This window comes from Odontesthes bonariensis, chromosome 4 (genome assembly GCF_027942865.1).
Source record: "Odontesthes bonariensis isolate fOdoBon6 chromosome 4, fOdoBon6.hap1, whole genome shotgun sequence".
NCBI lineage: Eukaryota > Metazoa > Chordata > Actinopteri > Atheriniformes > Atherinopsidae > Odontesthes > Odontesthes bonariensis.
This window is the reverse complement of record NC_134509.1, coordinates 9932899-9952196: the sequence shown is the minus strand read 5'-3', so window position 1 is coordinate 9952196 and position 19298 is coordinate 9932899. Positions and strand designations below refer to the sequence as shown.

Genomic DNA, 19298 nt, shown 5'->3' with positions numbered 1-19298 from the left:
CAACCTGGGTGGGTGCATGGATAAGTGTTTTAGGACAACTTTACCAGAATGGGAGAATATTAAATCTTTATTTACTTTGATATCATTAAGGGTTGATCCTTTTCATCACTGACATTGAATCAATTACAAAATTGAAAAGCCAAGAAAGTAAACTAACGCACCATACTTCTACATAGAAATGATCCAAATTTATTTCACCTATTCGCATTCCCTTTGATTATTCTAATTTAGCCTACAGGCCAAATTGATTACTTCATACAAACAGTATTTCGCTGGCATTTAATTAGTCTTAAAAGCACCACATGTGATAACCAGGTGTGCGAGGTTTATATGAGCATGCATCCCTGCAAGCACGAGGCTTTAAAGAGTGTGCAGTGGACTCGACTGTGGAACAAGAGATTATCTAAACAAATAAAAGGAGACAACGGACACCGTTTGGTACCTGTGTTTGCACAGTTCTCTGCGCTTTTTGTATTCCACACATTTTTGCAACTAACTGAACACTTTACACATGTATGAGTCTATTGAAGTCTTAGCATTTAAAGCTTAAAGTTTCAGAGTTTTTGTTTTTGTTGTGACTCACCATACAAGCTGCCTGCACAGCCTCAGACACATTCCCAGCATTGGGCTCACACCAGAAGACGTGACAGTCAAAACGATGACCGCCAGCATCCATGATAAAGGCAAACGTGTGCACGTCACGGCCAACGCCCATGAAGGACAGGAAACGGACACGGCACTCCACCAGCACTTCCTCTTCATCCTAGCCACGCACACACATTAGGGCGCAAGACTGTTAAAAAGGTCATAAATATGTACGTCCATGTAAAAGAAAATTGAATGCATCTAATCGGTCTAAAATAAAAGACATCACAAAAACACCACTAATGGGGAAAAAGTACAATCAACTAACTTTTCTTTGTTAAGTTTTTTAGTAGCTAGATGAGGTACACTCAGCAGCTGGGCTGCAACCTTACTATGAAAGCGCAAATCTAAAATTTATTTACAGGAAAACAAAAAAGAAATTGTATGTCATTCACATGGCTGGGCAATTTTGAGACTTTACTGTACATGCAGATCTAACATGAGCGCTGCTGCTGAAATTCAGTCTCATTACTCAGATCGGCAGCTCGCCAATATTATAGCTAAATATCTATAAAGTCTTTTTTAGTGTACAGCGCAAAGGCTGTTTCTCAGCAATTCTGTAGTGATAGATCGATGAATCACTTTTAAGCTTTTGTGTTAATTATGGGAGCACAATGCGGGCAAACTGCACTCTTCTTCATAAAGATGTACTAAAGAAACATCTGTCGGAGGAAAACGGCACCAAAAAAGGGAGAAACAATCACTGAGATAACACTTAGGCCTTTTGTGACAGTAATCTGTTTAGCTCAGAGTCTGTGGCTACACTTCTAAATAAGGTGATAAAACAACCTGAACTGGCTTTCTGACACCTCTGCCATCTTTAATCGTGTTAGCGAGGCTGTAGTGAAAAATTTCAGTCTCAGCCAAGAACTGAAATCTGTCAAATTCCAGCTCAGTTAAACATTCAGGCTGTTCCCACATTCTAGCTTTTTTTTTTTTTTTTTTGCAGAAGGCTGAAAAAGGGGGGGTAAAGACAACCAGGGGAAGGGTGGGGGTGGTGGGTTTGGCAGCAGCAGACGTGTGTGTCGCACCTCATCTTTGCTGATGGTTACAGTGGCATCTGCCACATTAAGGGCCACTGGAGTCCAGTCCTCTTTGTTGGAAGAACCAATCAGATTTTCTATGGCTCCATTCAGTATATCCATGCCTGACAAAGAGAACATTTCAAACAAACAATTAACAGGGATCATGTACTTTGATCTCTACGATGTGCGCGTGCGATGGGGGGGGGTTTATACCAACCTATTGGTCTGACCACAGGCAACATCCCAAGATAGAGCACATGGAATTTCTGAACCAGCTCTGTCTTTGGTGTGGGGAATTCTGCAGAGAAAAATTCAACAAAAACTTAACAGCTGCACAAGCAATTAGAAAACAAAGTGCATTACATCACTGCACACAATACAGTATTTCATTATTAAACACTTTAATATTAGAACCACTTGCTTCAATCAAGCATGATTAAATTTCAGTTTCATATGAACACTTTTTCTCTACACAGTGAGAAAATTGAAACAGCATTAGGAACAGCCTTAAGGAACTGAAGAAACTTTGCAGATACCTCTCTAAAGGTCCCACCGGACATTCAATCAGGTTGAGGTCTGGACTTTGACCTAAATTCTGTTCTTTTTCAGCTATTCTGTTGTAGATATGCTACTGTTCTTGAAATAAATGTCCTATTGCATGTCCTAATATTAGCCAAGCTTCAGGTCTACGACAGATGGCAGATTTGACTCCAGAACACTTTGGTTTAAAGAGGAGTTCATGGTCAACTCAATGACTACAATGTGTCCAGAGCCTGTGGCTGCAAAACAAGCAGACATCATCAGCATCGTTTGACAGTTGGTATGAGGTGATTGTGTTGGCGTGCTGTGTTGGGTTTTCACCAAAGAGCTGCGCTGCAGTGCATTATGACCAAACATCTCCACTCTGGTCTCCTCTGCCCAAAGGACAGTGTTCCAGAAATCTTGTGGTTTGTTCAGATGCAGCTTTATGAACCTAAGCTGTGTTATTTTTACAGCTGTGTTATCCCATGTCATTTTTAGAGAAAAGAGGCTTTCTCCTTACATTATAGCCTTTCCAAACAAGCCATGCTTATTCAGCCTTTTCTAATTGTGCTGTCATGAAACATGCTAACTGAGGCTTGTAGAGTCTTAGCTGTAGTTCCTGGGTTTTTTTTGCTGTTTTTCCTGATCCTTGCATAGTCTGACCATGGGGTGAACTTCCTGGGACATCCTCTGCTTGGAAGACCTTGGACTTGGAAGTTTGTGTTTTCCACTTGTTGATCATCCTTCTCACAGTAAAATTACTACAAAATGTTTAGAAATGTCCTTATAACCCTTAGCAGATTGATGGGCAGCAACAGCTGCTTCCATGCAATCATTGCTGATCCACGTTTTCTTTATTAGAGGTGGTCACATTTGCCAGTAAATGCTACTTTCCCCTCAGACGTCCTGTATAAGTAGTAAGGCTGTATCATTTTTTTCACTACTTTTGCATTTTGACATCGTTTTTGTGAAATAAATAATGCACCATGTCATGTGTTGTTCGTCTAAGGCTGTTTTACCATAATTCAAGAACTTGTTAGGACCAGATAATATTTTAATTGTGTCCTGATAAGTAAAAACTTTGATTTGAAAGAATAGAATGGAATAGAATCGCTGCATATCATATTTGTGTGGTTTATCATTCTGATCAATTCAAGCAGACAGTCACAGCAGCTACTTGACTTAAAAAAAGCTTTAAGCCCTGCTTTTGACGCATCATCTCCAGCCATTGTATGCATATAAATGACCCATGTCTATTCAGCCAGTAATCTTTTACTATGACAGAGTGACAGCCAACAGAACGGAAAATAATGATTAATGGCAGTAAAGGCTGGCTGCTAACACACAGAAAACCAATCTCAGTCAAAAATATTCATCAAAGTCCTCTGCAGCTATTTTTCTAAATATATATGCATGTCTCAAGGCTATCAATCCCTTTAACACTGCTATCCTACATTGTCTCAAGAGAATAAAAGAAAGTCTATTTGCCACCAGCATGTCTTCGCTGGCTGCTTCTCCCATCTGTCAGGCAAATCAAAAGCTACAAGAACTCCCTCCACATCTTCTCTGTAAATCTGATCGTGTAAAGGCGAGTTGATGAGCAGCAGCTAAAAATATGTTGTTGAACCAGCTCATACGCCCCTAAATCTTTAAACTGCAAATGGCAACATGTGTAGGTAATGACCATTAGTGGATAATTAGTTTCATACATGTCCACTGACTGTAAGCTGAAAGGTAAAAGCAGCAATGGGCCAAGTTGAGGAAGATGGCTGGAAAATGCAAATATGAGTGTTAGCAAAGCAGCACTGGAAAAAAAGTGTTTTTATGTAAATGTTTTAAAAAGAAGCAAATATGTCAAACTTTTGTTCACAGCCTTGCTTTAAGGAAAAGCGCTACAGGGTAAATCTAAGAACTTGCTTTATACCTAAATGTCAGTTAATGTCAATCTTTAAAATGTCTGCTCGGTTTCAAAGTGGCTTCTGCCCTGGTGTTCCCAATTTTCTGCAATCTTTAAGAATTAACAGACAGTAACAGTTTTTTGAGACATTCTGATACCACATCTATTATTTCAGATGTCTTGTCACATTCACGCACACGCAGTGTGTTGAGATATGTACATTTATTAAGCCTACCTTGCAAAGGAAGATCCAGTCCTGCCTGCATCCTGTCTTGCAGAGAACCTCCTGCCATTGCTTTGGCATTCTTTCGCTCAGTCATTATCTGGAGGAAAGAAAGAAAGAAAGATGAAGGGAAGCAGAAGGACATGTAGAATAAGCGGAAATGGAGTGTAAAAAACAAGCAGAATTGATATAGCATGGTAGAGATACAGAGGAGGAGAGTGAAAGAGCAAAGAAAGAAATGGGTGCAAGAAAATGAGCGAGCGGGATGGAAACGATTATGCAAAAGAGCTCAGGGAAACCAAGAGCAGCTTCCCCCTGGACACTGCCAACCAATTTCACCTGTGGAGCACCGACATACACACACAATGATAAACCAAAGCACACTGTTCTCTCTAAAGCGCGATAAAAGTTTTGCCTGCAGTGCATCTCACACAGAGACACAGAACAGAACACACAGACTAAAGTCATTTATACCAACCACTCTCACAAGCCTGGAAACACCACAGTTACATCACGGGTCCTTAGTCAGAGAGTTTGTCACAGCAAAACTGTATCTCACTGAACAACACTGTGACCAATTCTCCACCTTTTTTATTTCATGCTTTTGTATGACAAGTCTGAAGTTCAGCTGTAGAAGGTGGGGTGGTCCTTACCTCAGTTTAACTTGAATTCTACCTTGAATTGAATTCAGCACCAAATAATGAGACTATATAAGTGACAAAAAAAACATTTAAAGATCTCTCCCAACTCCGAATCAAAGTTCCAACGCTATAAATGTGATTTACTGGGACTGTAAGAAAGTCGATTAATTCTACATTTACAGCAGATTCAATAAAAGCAAGGTGTGAATACTGGTCCTCTGGCACAGTTTTATATTCATCTGTATTCACACATGCAGTGTAGAAAAAGCTTCCTGATAACTGTTTTTGAGAGAAAACAAAGAGGGCTGCAGATACTTTGTGAGAAGATTAAAATGGATGACCAGACTGTGGGGTGGTAAATCTGATGAAGCAAAGTACTCCAGAAGCTGATCATTTTAATCTCATGTGAATGTTTCATTTCTCAGACACGGTGAACGAAGGTGTTCTTGAATATGTAAATGGTGATCTTTTTTTCCCTTTTACAAACAGGCAGTACTTGAGGTCCCTTGTGATAAAGTCCATCAGCACAAAACTGTATTGTTTCTCAGTGTCTCCTGTCGAGTGGCAGGGAAACGTTCTTCAAACATGCTGGAGAGTTTTTACTAAAGCAAAACCCGAACAACTCACCCGAGAGCAGATCTCATGCAGGCTGGTGGCAATGGCTTTGGCTGGTGTGTCACAGCGGAACACATGACATTTCAGGATCCTGGTGTTTTTATCCCGCGCCACATATGCAAAGTCCCTAAGTAGACGGAAAAAAACACAGAATATATCAAATTTAACAGGATAAAGATTTGTTGGGCTGGTTTTGGTGATGTTTGGAGACAAGAAAAATAAATGACGATGCAATCTTTTGTAGTCATGAGGCGTGCGTGTCCACTTTTGAAACCGACAGGTCTTGAGGACAGATGAGAGATGAAATGACCTTTATTAGCGTGATGAATATACACACACACACACACAAAGACAAGTCGATGGACCCCTGAGATCAATAGAGCGGCGTGGTGCAAGAGGGAGTTGAATAGAGTGACAGCGGGAGATAACTTCCTCCTGAGCCCACTGGAGCTGAAAACAATCTAACTCTGCCAAACAGAAAGAATAAAAGAAGAGGAAAAGGAGACGAGCACAGAAAATGATGAAAATGCAGAATAATCTGAAGTAGAGATATTGCTGCATTAAATTAAGCCAAGGCAGCAAATACACTTGTGATTTAAGTTGCTCAGAAATGAACATAAACCAATCTAAATAACTTCCCTCGGGCACTGTGCTTCAATATGCTGGGCTAGGCAATAGGAAACATGGGCCTGAGGGTTGACAAGACTTCTGAGCCAAGACAGGACAGTCTTCTCAAAATATGCCTATGTGTCCATGGATGTGGATGTGTGTGCATGCACACTTAAATTAAAAAAAAAAAAAAAAAACAGCTTGTAGACAGAGAAGGGTCACCTTCATTCCCGACATTTCTGTAGCTGTGCGCACAAAGATACATTTATTCAAGGCCCTCTTTGAAGATGAGAAGAATGAGACGCAGAGGAAATTAAATAATAAGAAATGATAGAGACACTGTAGGAGGTTCATCAAGTGGAAGGAATGTGTTTACCTCTCTCTGTATCCAAGGAGGCATGGGAAGAAAGGAGGACAGTTAGTAGAGGAAAAGAAAAAAGCAATCCATTTCACCAGCCCTCTGCAGTGAAACAAGAGGCAGAGGTTGTGCCTCTCAGACATATACATTATTAAACTTGACTTTGACATATTTTAACTTTCACTTCTCTTATTATCTTCTTCTTAAAAAGAAAAAAACTTAAGTTTGCCTGCGTGTGTAGGTTTAAGAGCTCAGAGAGTAACTTAACTCCAACAGAGGTTAAATAACTATAAATATATAAGGAGAGAATCACTGAAAAGTGAGTGACAGAATGCTGACAGGGTGCCACTGGGTGTTGATGGGCTGCGTTTTCAAACACAAAAGAAACCATTTGAGTTTCTAAAAGCCACAATAAAAGGAATTTACTAAGCGAAAGTGAGAAGATTAAACAGTATGATGAAACTTATACGACATCAAGATAAAAGCAAATAACAGAAAAAAAACAGGAGAATAGATTAAAGTCAAGAGAAAGAGAGGAATAAAGGTGCAGAGTGGGGATCTCATTTTGTATATAAGCTTATCTTCATATCAACATCCCTGAAAATGTCAAGGTTACTGTGGGAATCTGTATTCTCTGTGGTGATAATGAGTTTTGAGGCACATGAAGAGGGGGGGACACTGGGGTGCCGTCTGTGTGCCGCTACGGTCTTTCACAAGGGTATAAAAGTGTGTGACAGATAGTGAGCGATAGAGGGGAAAATCACTGCACCAGCCATGTTTCCATTCTACATCTTACTGCATCCTACATTCAGCAGATACATTTAAATTAAATGTAGGATGGAATTGTGCAAAGATGTGGCACAGCCAATCATTGCATTGCTTCACTATGTAGTACACACTGTGGAGGGAAATTTGGCTGCATATTTTCTATTATGCAGAGAAACCGATGCACAATTCATGATTTTGGAGGTTCACGGCATTAAAAACGAAAACCTTTTCTTTTTTCAAACACAAGAGTTGAAAATGACAGAAATCAACAACAAGTAAACCAACACACACAACCACATTAAATTTAAACTTCACCCGAGTTCCTGTAAAATCCTGAAATTCACACCTCAAATCAGCAGTTTAAAAAAAAAAAAAAGCCATCTGCTCACATACATCTCCTACAGACTTCTCCAGAACTCTAGTCTGTGGTCGCTTCTACTTTCTAATAAAGCAAAAGAGAGAAATGTTGATTCCAGATATACTCACAGCGGTCCGTTTTCCTATCTTGGCAGGTAATCCTGTGAATGGGAGCGTCTTTAGACACTCACACCATCAATTCCTGGTGACACTGCATGCTTGTACACTCTCCTTAACCTGTCTGATCCACACCCAGAGAGAACTAACCATACGTCCCCTTTGGCAGCTTCATCCCCCTCTCCTCTCCTCTCCTCTCCTCTCCTCTCCTCCTCCCCTCCCTCCGACCATCTCTTTGCCTCCTCCCTTTGCTGCAGCTAAGGTATTCACACAGCTCAGACACTCTGTTATATGTAGACGTTGACAACAGAACAACAAGTTAAGTGCAGGAAACATGCTTTTATTTCACACGACAGGCATATTTCAGCTTTTTAATTCAATTAAACATCCACGCCTAAGTGATTATGGGTGTAAATGAGAGAAGGGAGAGATCCCGAGGTGTACAAGTTCTGCATTTCTGCATATTCCAAGAGCTTTAAGCCTCATCTCCCCTCCTGAGTGAGTGCCGTGCTTGTGTGTGCGCGTCAGTGCAGTCATGTGCCAGCTCAGATTGTAAAGAAACTACCAACCACTGTGGCCCACATACCTCCACTGGGGTTTATAAGATATATTGGGTATTTTTCCTGAGTTTGGAGCAGTGCACAGCTCCCTCTAATGGCCGTGAAGCACGACCACAGCACCCTTTATTTGGACTTTCGTTTTAACCTTCAGTGAAGTGTGCTACAATGAGTCAAGTGGGGATTTCTGGTGAAAGACATTAAATGCCATTGTTTTCTCTCTCGTCTTCTTCCTTGATTAATTAATCTTACATTAGCATGTCTTCCTCATCAGTCATCGCCTCCTCTCCCTTCCTTGTCACACTAACATCCGTCAGTGTGACACATTTGCAACCATGACCTTTTACTAAGTATTGGTGGGAGAGTCGCAATTTGCTCATCAGTCAGGTTAAGTAAAAACATACATTTAACCAACACATGAAAGGTGATTTAGACCACAACATGAGCGCCTTATCATTATCACAAGCTGACATTTTACACACAAAGGATTAATCGTGACAATAAGGGAAAGAAGAGGGTGGCTGCCGCTACAACTAACCTGCCGTTGTCCCGGCCAACGCCCCAGACCCGGATACTTGCAATTGGCTGAGAGTGAAGCACACTGCGGTCCATGGGGTCGACGAGGTTCAACATATTATTCTCCAGCACCAGGTACATGTCCTTCCCCTAGGCACCAACACACACACACACACACACACACACACACACACACACACACACACACACACACACACAAATCCTTCAGATGTCATCACAAAAAACATGCAACCCTTATTTCCTGCCAATAGAGATCATAAAAGTGGTCGGGTCAGAAACTTTCTTCACTTACTTATGAAATATTTTTGCCTTCTGCGTGCGTCTACATTTGGTGCTGAAGAAAGTCTATGTGTGTGTCCATGTGTGTTCTCTGGCTTAGGCCTCTAAATAAATGATAAAACCCTAAAACGAGGGGGAGGACGATGAAAGGGATGGAGCTCTTTTCCTCTGTGTCCTGTCACTTCACATTAGGTGAAACCACCGCAGACAGGAAAAGACTTTCTAACATTGCTCCATTTTCCTCTCTCCTCATCCCCCCTCCATCTCTCGACACAGATTTCAGAGGACCGCCGCTTACTTGTGCTGCTCTTTACTTTCCTCCACACTAATCTTTGTTAATTTAATTACTTTGCTTTCAACAAGCACTCCCTCCCTTTCAAATCCTACTTCAAAGACTATGAATTTGCCACCTTTGCTTTTACATCCTCAACAAAAACACAACCCATTTACACAGATAACTTCATTCTGCTCCATCTTCCTCACCTCTCCCCAGATACCAACGGTGTCCCGAATGTCATTCTTGCAGTATGACAGTTGTCTGATGCAGTTGTTGACAGCAACGCTGCTCTTTCCAGGAGCCAAGTCCTCTTCAGCCATCTCCACCCAACCCAAAGAGCGCACTGCAAAACACTAGAAGGCATGCAGAGCCACATGATATAAACATACTGTCCTATACATTCGATACTTAGAGGAATACCATTACACTCTGTACTTTCCTAAATTATATTAGAGACTAATGGTCATTCTTTCCATCAATAACTTTAAAAAGTTTTTTATTAAAAGACAATTCCGTTTAAAATGACTAATTCTAGGTTTTTAAATTGGCAACATTCTAAAGAAAAGGCCAATTAACTTCGACGTCACACAGCAAACAAAGCTTGTTGGTCGTTAGGAAAAAGGATAGAAGAGAGGGACAAGCATCTGCCCTCATCAAGTATTCATTTGCTTCCAGCAGTCCATTCAGAAAATATTCAGCAGACTATATAGGTCACACTGAGGCAGAGACGGAGACAGAGTGTAAATAAGTAACTGCAACCCCTGGCAAGAATATGGAATCTCCACTCCTGGAGGGCGTTCGTTCAGTCGTTATCACAGATATGACCCCAAACCTTTTCAACAGCTGAACATTCTGGCTTTGTAAAAGTAATTCATGTTTTTTTTTTTGTTTGTTTGTTTGTTTGTTTGTTTGTTTGTTTGTTTGTTTCAGATTAAGTAAATACCTGCATCAGTCTATCTAAGTCTTCCAGATGTTAACAAGCTATTGGACCTGGCTGACTGGCCCCCTATATGCGCTGTCTGTTAAAACAATGGAAAGGATTATAAATCTCCTAAAAGTAGGTAAGTAAATCTTATTATGGCAGAATATTGTAGTAGTTCACAGTCAGCTGTGTTTAAATGATTTTTTTAAATTTGGATTAAGCGCCAACTAGAAGTTTAAAAAAGTGAAACATACAGGACCAAGAAAGATGGCGAGGCACATGGACAGAAAGGTTAAAGCGAAATGCTTCCATTATAGAGAAAAATGCACAACAGGAGGAGAGCAACAACAAACAGGCAGATAAAGGAGTGAATGTGAAGGAAATGGGATTTGCATCCAGAGGAGCCAAACATACACCATCACTGACTACTAGATCAGTGAGGGTCGCAGTGGGTTAAAGAGAGGCAGTCATGGACTGTGGATGATTGGATGATCTGAATTTGATAAGGAGATTAAAGCTGGAACGTTTGTTTGGTACAGGTCCAATGACATATATAAAGATGAATGCCAGAAGGATTTCATTTCCACAATCGTTGATGATATGGGGTTATTTTCAAGTATAAGGACCAGAGATGGCAGTTATTGCCTCACTGGACACTTTTCTTAGTCCAACAACCACAGAGAGGTTTGGTGATGCTGAGGTTATTTCACAGTAAGCATCTTTCCACAGATCGAAGAGTGTTAAACTTTTCTTCAGGAAAGAAATATCCAGTTGCTGGCTATGTCATTCACCCAGTCCGGATCTCAACCTGAATGAAACTGATAAAGAAAAATCCCTCCAGAAAGCTGGAATAAGGATCCAACTTTCCGAAAAAGTTGGAACCCAAACAGTGAAGAATGTTACTTTTCCATTAGTGAGGTCCATGCCTCAAAGAATTAAAGCTGGGAAAAAAGTGGAGACGGTGCAACAAAGTAATAACTGATAGTGAGTGATAGTAATAATAGTGAATCCATTTTGTTTCCCACTACTTAATAAAAAATTCCATTAATTACCACAATTTCACTTATTATTTTCTACGCTTTACAAAGCCATAAAACAGTTATGCGTCATGTTTGTAATTTTTTTCCCAATGCAGAATGAACCTTCTGAAAACGGCTGATTCCAGGTGGGAAACAGTATCACTATCAGTGGAATCATAGTTTACTGTGGGCAAATTAGTTAATGTGAAGTCAGTTTCCTTGACTTTGATCAACATAGCTCGGTGTTGACACAGATGTTATCGTTCACTCCCTCATTGGAAGGAAAGGGACAATTCCATTCTTGAGACTGCATTGGGCTATTTCCTGCCATGTGTGTGTCAGTGTGTTATCAGTCCAGAAGCCTGACTGTAGGAATGTATTTGTGTCTGCTACACATCACGAGTGTCATTGTTGCTTAGGCCATGAATTTAAGCACACGAGCCAAGCCAGCACCATGTCATCAAGCTGAGTGTTGGGTTTAGCCATCTGAGGAACACCACACATATGTTGAGTGTATTCTTTAGCCCCGCTGAAATATGCAGCGGGCTGATACAGAATGCAGTGGACTTTTTTTTTTTTCAGGGCCACTGTGGTAAACTTTATGGATCTATATTGCCCTATTGGATCACTAGGGGGCAGTATTGCTCAGCTATCTCTGACCTCGGATTGAAGCAAAGACAGCCATCGTGAGCACCACCTGTATCCAAAAAGGCTCAGGGCAATGCAGACTGAAATATGTTGTACAGTGTTTGTAGGAAGGATAGAGAAGACGTTGCCACGATGCAGGACATCGAACAAATCCGTCTGATTGTTAGCAAATAAACATGCATAATGAAGTCTTTAAACTGCAGCAAAGGTAAGAAAAGGCCCCTACCTTGGCCTCTGGGTCATTGTTGACACTGCGAGACTCGTTTTCTTCCACGGCTGGACGGTTCCTGAAAAAAAAAAAGAAAGTAACATTTTTTTTTTCTTTCTTTTAAAAAGGCATAAAGGATGCATTTGTTAAAATAAGAGGGTGCCATTATATCTGTTGCAACCTTTAGCTACTTGTTAAACGTTTCTCGCTTGTGTGTGATTTTAGGCACTGGAGTCATTAGACTAATTAAGTACGCACCGATTTCAGCAGGTGAGCAGAAAAGGCCATTTTTAAGCTTGACCAGCTCGTTCTATGACCAATATATGAGACCTTTTTGAACTGGTCACATGCAAAGCAGAACACACAGCCATAAACTTGTATGCAGGCGTGTCTTTGGTTTATTTTGAAAGGTGAGTTATTCAAAAGACATGCAATAACCAGACATATTGTCACACAACAGAGACGAGACTAATCGATTGATCAAGTCAACAAGACAGTGGCAGCTTAGTCTCAATCCCACTATGTGTGGCTGACGTCTGTGATACAGTTAAAAATAAACAAGTTTGATTACTTCAGGAAGTCTGTTGCAACATAGCCTGTACCAGAGTGTAATGTCATCCCTTCAAACTGGCTTGTCTCCTGGGATTAAGCAGCATAACAGTTCTGTGCATAGCTTACAGGGAACTGAGGGAAAGCACACTGCTACTGGCAATGGGACAGGTTTGTTCTTAAATAACGCCATTCCAAGAAAATTGTGACATTTTAACTGATTTTATTCGCCAGTACATTTGTTTTCATTTGCAACAGTACAAATACTGCACTTGAGTTCCAGGTTTCTAAAGTCAAAAATAAAAATCTTGGCTCATGTTATCTGGTGCACCTTTGGTGAGAGAAGCTTAATAACTTGAATCTGGTGCCTTAAAGGATAAGACCGGTTTTTTGACATTGGGCCCTTGATTTCACATTATAACATGATGTTCTACTCACCCCTGCTTGTTGTTGGTCATTTGGAGCTGTTCCGAAGATATTCGAGAGGCGTCTGGCTGCTCTCTTGAGATATTCGGCCATGAAACGGTTTCCTATGGGCAAGCTTATACAGGCACAAACTATGCTGTTTATAATTTATTAATTACTGTACATTAGCACTGATAACGTGGAGGTGCGTCGCTTACTTAAAAAAATCCGGGTTACTGTAATTTTGATTTTTTTGTCGTAAAGTGGGTGTTACTGACGTCCTCGTCGTGCTACTGCCACAGACAGCCCACAGACCTGCTGCCTATTTATTCATTCGGCTAAAATTCAAAATTAGTAACCCGGATTTTTTTAAGTAAGCGACGCACCTCCACGTTATCAGTGCTAGTGTACAGTAATTAATAAATTATAAACAGCATAGTTTGTGCCTGTATAAGCTTGCCCATAGGAAACCGTTTCATGGCCGAATATCTCAAGAGAACAGCCAGACGCCTCTCGAATATCTTCGGAACAGCTCCAAATGTTCAACAACAAGCAGGGGTGAGTAGAACATCATGTTATAATGTGAAATCAAGGGCCCAATGTCAAAAAACCGGTCTTATCCTTTAAGGGGGGTATATTGCAATGAATTTCAGTTGGATTTTAAATGTACATGGAGGACTTTATACGACGGAGAGAGAAGGAACTGGAAGCTGCTACTGTTGAGGAGAAAACATAAGTTTCTTATAATTAGTCTTTTCTTTCAGTGACAATTCATTTTTCAAGTAAAACAAAAGTTACACTTCAGAATCAGGCAAATAAGTCACAATTGATGGTTTTCTAAAACAGTCAACATGGAATAGTTCATGGGTAAAATAACTAACTTCTTGCTTTGTTTGCCTTTTAATGACAATACTAATTAAACACAAGATATGAAAAACTACCAAGAGAGAAATACTGAGTGTACATCTGAGTTACATCTCTTTCTTTTCCTGCCAGAGTGAAAAAACACCCAAACATGCTTGATAGTGATCTGAAACTATAGCTTCACCTTAGTTTGAGAGACGCATAGCGAAGTGTGGCACCCTCAAACTCCTTCAGACTGGGGTCAGGGTTCACCGTGGCTGCCTGCAGGTCCTGATGATAACAAGCAACATTGTCAGGGTGCAAAATGACAGCAAAATATAAAATACCATGATCTTTGGCTACAAAGGTTCCACCTTCAATCCTGGATCATACTTCTACCCTGTTATATGAGGACTGCTCTGGTGTGACAGCAGCTTTTGTGGCTCTCACACCCGAGCACTCCACATTAAAAAAAAAGAAAAGAAAAAGGTTTTTTTAAACTGTGTAATTTATAGCGTGCCATTCATCAGTGTGATGTTTATTTTTTCAAAATTTCCACATATTCAACTGGATTTCCCCATCTCCACCCCAAACGTTAAGAGGAAGAAAGAACATGCTTTTCACACAAATGTTAATGCTGATGCTTGCATTTTTGGTGCAGCTGGAACAGTGGCAGATGTCCAGAAACATCAACACATATGACTGTCATAAAATTCATGGCTTAGAGGCCTTTTGGGCTTTCCAAAAACCAAACGTAAATATTTTGATGCCAGCATGCATCAAAGTGTGGGCGGAGCGTCCTTCCTGGCTGGAGAACTGGTGGTTGTGTGTTATGTGTAACGGGGCATGCTACATGAGGAAAAGAAACTTAACACACATTAGGTACGCGCGCAGACACACACGTACACACACCCACATCTGCATGATAAGGATGAAAAGATGATATTATTCTACTCACTTAAGCAAGAGACAACCTGTTAAATGTGTTGTTGCAGCCAAATAACAGACATATTCTCACATTTCAAGCATCGTAAAAGGCAAAAGTTGATGCAGGAACGTTTATGTTGAAGCATCAGCCACACATGCTTCTGCCCTGACAGGGATATTTTAGCACATCATACACAGATGCAAACGCGCAAAGAATGGGTGAGGTTAGACCGAGAACAAGACTCGCTGACAAGGAGAGCTTTATACTTGCCTTCCACACTTCACTATCAATTTTTCCTCCAAATTCCCTCCACACCTGTTTCTACATACAGCGTTAAAACACAAACACAGATAGTGGTGGGTCGAGAATTGGGAGTCAAAGGCGGGAGGGGAGCAAGAAAAGAAAGACAAAATAGGGTTGTTAACTAACCAGCTTTCCCCACACTCGGAAGCTGTTGCAATAGGGAGCAAACCAGCAAAACATTTCTTAAATTTAACTGAAAAGACCAACGACGACAGTCTGTCAACAATTCAAATGTTTTTCTCTGATTGCTTTGCTCCTATTGAACATTGAGCTTACCACTGAGAATCAACTGATTCTTGATTAGTGGGATGTCAGAAGCACACACACATAGTTGTGATCGTTTAGACAGTGACAAGTTTACCGTTTTTTTTATGGGTTTTAAAGCAGCACAAAACGTCTAAATAAGTGAAGCCAACAGTTTTCACCTTTAATGTTGATAACAAACTGTGTTGTCGTTTTAATAAGGTGAATTTAGGACTGTATTTGTTCCCAGTGTGCAAAAACAAACCACATTTAGGCCCGTGTTTTAATTCAAGTATGATGAAGTCCAGATTAATGTCACTGTTCATACGTTTTCTAATTGCACTGTATATGACACAACTAAACATATGCAGCAGTACAGTACAATTGCAAGCTACAGCAAAAGGAATAAATCTTCTCATCTCCCCCATAAGTATGCTGCCAAATCAATTTCAAAGAGGAAGGGAAGAGCATGGGGAATATCTGAGTATCCGACCTCGTCTTCCTCTTCATGTTGCTGAGAGTGACATTCTTGATCCAGCATCCCCTGTACAGATGCGGAACGAGGCTGTGGAGAGAAAGGGAGAGAAAAAGGTATTAAAAGGACTTTATCTTTGATAATATGTCCATACTGAGGATTCGGGAAAAGAAAAGTCACCACATTACTGCTTATCCAACTGTGTCCGTGGCTGATAATCTAGCAGCCTGGAGGTCAGTTGCTACAGATGGATGTAAATGCGCCACAATCTCACTGCTGCAACTCAATCTGTCAACATCGATCCAGTCTCACCAGATCAATATTTTATCTACACATTGCTGCTCTCTACCAATCTCCTTTCCTCTTTCTCCACTTAAATCCATCATTATACATGATTGACTGACCGACTGGCTCAGTGTTCTTGCATTGTGCGCGTCTGCAGCTGGACTAGATTGATGGTCCTTTCTCTCCTTCAATTTTTTATTTTTTTTCCCTCATTTAAAATTTTTTATTGAATTCTTACAGAGTATGTGAGTACAGGGTTAGACATATATCTCATGTTCTTGGCATATACATATTCTGGCATGTCATAGAGGAAAAAATAAAATTACAAAAATAAAATAAGAGAATCAAGTCTCAAAGTAAATAAATAAATAAATAAATGTGGGGGAAATCCAGTCCACAAAAAAGGAGAAAAGGAGCTGAGCTATATTTAGTCTCTGATTTAGGTAGAGATCCCAAGAGGTCATCTCCCTGTTAACTGACAGTTTGTGAAGCATGGATTCATAAGAAGCGGTCTCCACCATTGCATTGGACCAGTCTTTCAGACTAGGAGATACAGCGGTTTTCCTGTGTCTTAAGATAACTCTAGAAGCTGTGACCAAGCCCACCATAGCGACAGAAAAGGTTCTTTTTGATATATTCGGTATTTGTGATCTGTCCCCTAATAAACATAAAGCAGGAGTCAGGAGAATCGCTGAGCCTGACCAGTTACTCAAGAAGTCCACAACTTTAACCCAAAATTGACTCACTAATGCACATTCCCATACACAGTGTAGAAAAGTTCCTACTGCTGTTTTACACTTCCAACACATATTATCATTCATCAGTTTCATTCTATATAATCTCACAGGGGTATGGTAGTATCTATGTTTGATCTTATATTGTGTGAACTTCCCTCTTGCCTCCCTTATATACTTTCCACAGTCCGCTAGTATACCCAACCATTTCTCCTGTGTAAAGTTTATTCTCAGGTCTCTCTGCCATAACCATTTCACATTAGAGGACTCGCCACTTACTGAATAGTTTGTAAGTTTATAGAATTGTGAAGCCGTGCACTGTTCCTGTGGCGTATTCAGATATTCCAAAATATCATTTTTTGAACGATTACCATACAAGTATTTCCAAAAATATTGTTTGCCATCAAGTTTATATTGACGTGACAATTCCTCATAAGACATGAATTGTTAATTTTTATACAAGTCTCCTATAGTACTTATACCACTTGAATGCCACTGCCTCCAAAACACTGACGTTTTACCAATATGTATGGCAGGATTAAACCATAATGAAGCATATAACTCTATATATAGTGACAGCTTATATATTTTGTGTACCTTGGCCCACACTTCCTTAGAGATAACAAGAATTGGATTTGTTGTATTACTTCATTCAGACAGTTGCTCCTTTGGACTAAATGGCAAACATAACTCATTCTCAATCTCCATCCAGTCTAGCTTGCTGTCATTTTCCAATATTTGGCTAGTTTAGCCATTTCAAAAGATATCCCATATAACCTTGGGTCTGGTGAACCTAATCCTCCCTTCTCCATGGGAGTGCAAAGTTTACATTGTTTTATCCTTGCTCTTTTCCCATCCCATAAAAACTGTTTAACAATATCATCATACTTCTTAAAAATGGCAGGCGGTATCGTGATTGGCAGCATGATTACCAAGTAATGCAATTGAGGACCTACTATCATTTTAATAATATTGACTTTTCCCCACAGAGTAAGTTTTATCTTTTGCCACTTCTCCAAATTTGTTAAAAAACCTTTACTAGCATTAACCAGTACCGTGGAAGCAAAAAAAAAAAAAAAAAAAAAAAAAAAAAAGGGACTCTTTGAGACTTACAAAGTAGCAGCTGTTGACGAATCCACATGTGGGGAGTGTGGGCTCGTGAGTGGACAGAGGCTCCACTGAACTGTCAGAGGTGGTGCTGCCGGAGCGAGTTGATGCCCTAAAGAAGACTTCTGCTTGGCATGACTATATGCATATGCACACACACACACACACACACAAAAAAAGACAGTTATCAAAAGGGCTGTGTGCTTGCTCTCAGCTCTTGTGGATAATAAGGAACCTCATCTGCTATTCTCAACATGCTGTAAAGAAAACAAAGCGTAATTTCTGCATTACGTGCTGCCTCCATCGCTCTACACACACATTCCCCACATCCCCCTCTCTCAGGAGAGTGCATTTCCATCAGAAAGCCTCCCGCTGTGATGTGTGAACAGAACAGCAACTGCAGAAAAAGTCTGGACTAAACTAAACCACACATTCTCTTGAACTTCTCCACTGTACGTGAAAACAATTGCGGCGTTGTGAAAAGCGGCCCTCTTTGGTCCCCAACTCAGGAGGCATCTTACCAGGTAATAAAATTCAGATTTTATGCCCCACTACATGAAAGAAAATATTGTGGAAATGCAAATACTACCTGGAAATGAAAATGCAGGTACAAATCAATTTTGCACAACAGCAGTTTCAAATTGAAATGTTTCATGGTAGGCTTAGACGGTCTGGGCTGATTGCACTCAAAGGCAAAACACTGAATTCAGTTTCTCTGTCACCTCATGGTCAGGAGTGGGTGAGGGGCTGAGGGAGCTCAGAGAGTGTTTCCGTGGCGTTGAAGCTTTGTGATCCCCAAGGGCTGGGGACTCAGTCTGTCCAGGGGCAGGAGGATGGGTGGCAGGACGCTCCCACTGGGTGGTGCCTGTAGGAATGTGCCAGTAGTAGATACCAGCCATGTCTGTGATCTTCTTCCATCCTGGAGGCAGGTCAGGGTCAGTTTGGAAGGACTGCTCACTCCAAATATCTAGTGGGAACAAGAAACAAAATGAATTATTGATAAACAGAAAAAAAAAAAAAAAAAAGCCGATTTATATAACTAAACTGACAGATTTGAACAAATGATACATAGAAATGCATGTAAACGGGTGATCGGTGAAAACAGCTGTTAGCGCAGCAGGTCAGATTTTTTTCTGTCCCATCACCCTCAACTTACCTAAAGACACAAGTGCATGTACAAACACAATTCTGCATAAAACACA

The 19298-nt window shown here is 40.5% G+C and overlaps 1 protein-coding gene across 4 annotated transcripts in view; it reads right to left on the bottom strand.

The window, feature by feature from the left end:
- Positions 1-19298, bottom strand: part of apbb2b (amyloid beta (A4) precursor protein-binding, family B, member 2b) — a 54524-nt gene that overhangs the window by 5763 nt on the left and 29463 nt on the right. Inside the window, exons 5-17 of one of the 4 annotated variants that reach the window (XM_075462879.1) lie at positions 18819-19063; positions 18103-18234; positions 15989-16060; positions 15220-15270; positions 14227-14312; positions 12243-12303; positions 9634-9780; positions 8873-9000; positions 5581-5695; positions 4325-4412; positions 1888-1968; positions 1677-1792; positions 584-763 (exon numbers count right to left, since the gene is read on the bottom strand). In XM_075462879.1, coding sequence (XP_075318994.1) covers positions 584-763; positions 1677-1792; positions 1888-1968; positions 4325-4412; positions 5581-5695; positions 8873-9000; positions 9634-9780; positions 12243-12303; positions 14227-14312; positions 15220-15270; positions 15989-16060; positions 18103-18234; positions 18819-19063 — 1502 coding nt within the window. Of the gene's footprint in view, positions 1-583; positions 764-1676; positions 1793-1887; positions 1969-4324; positions 4413-5580; positions 5696-6553; positions 7967-8872; positions 9001-9633; positions 9781-12242; positions 12304-14226; positions 14313-15219; positions 15271-15988; positions 16061-18102; positions 18235-18818; positions 19064-19298 lie in introns of those variants that run through there. The other 3 variants (XM_075462880.1, XM_075462881.1, XM_075462882.1) reach the window with 3 other exon arrangements.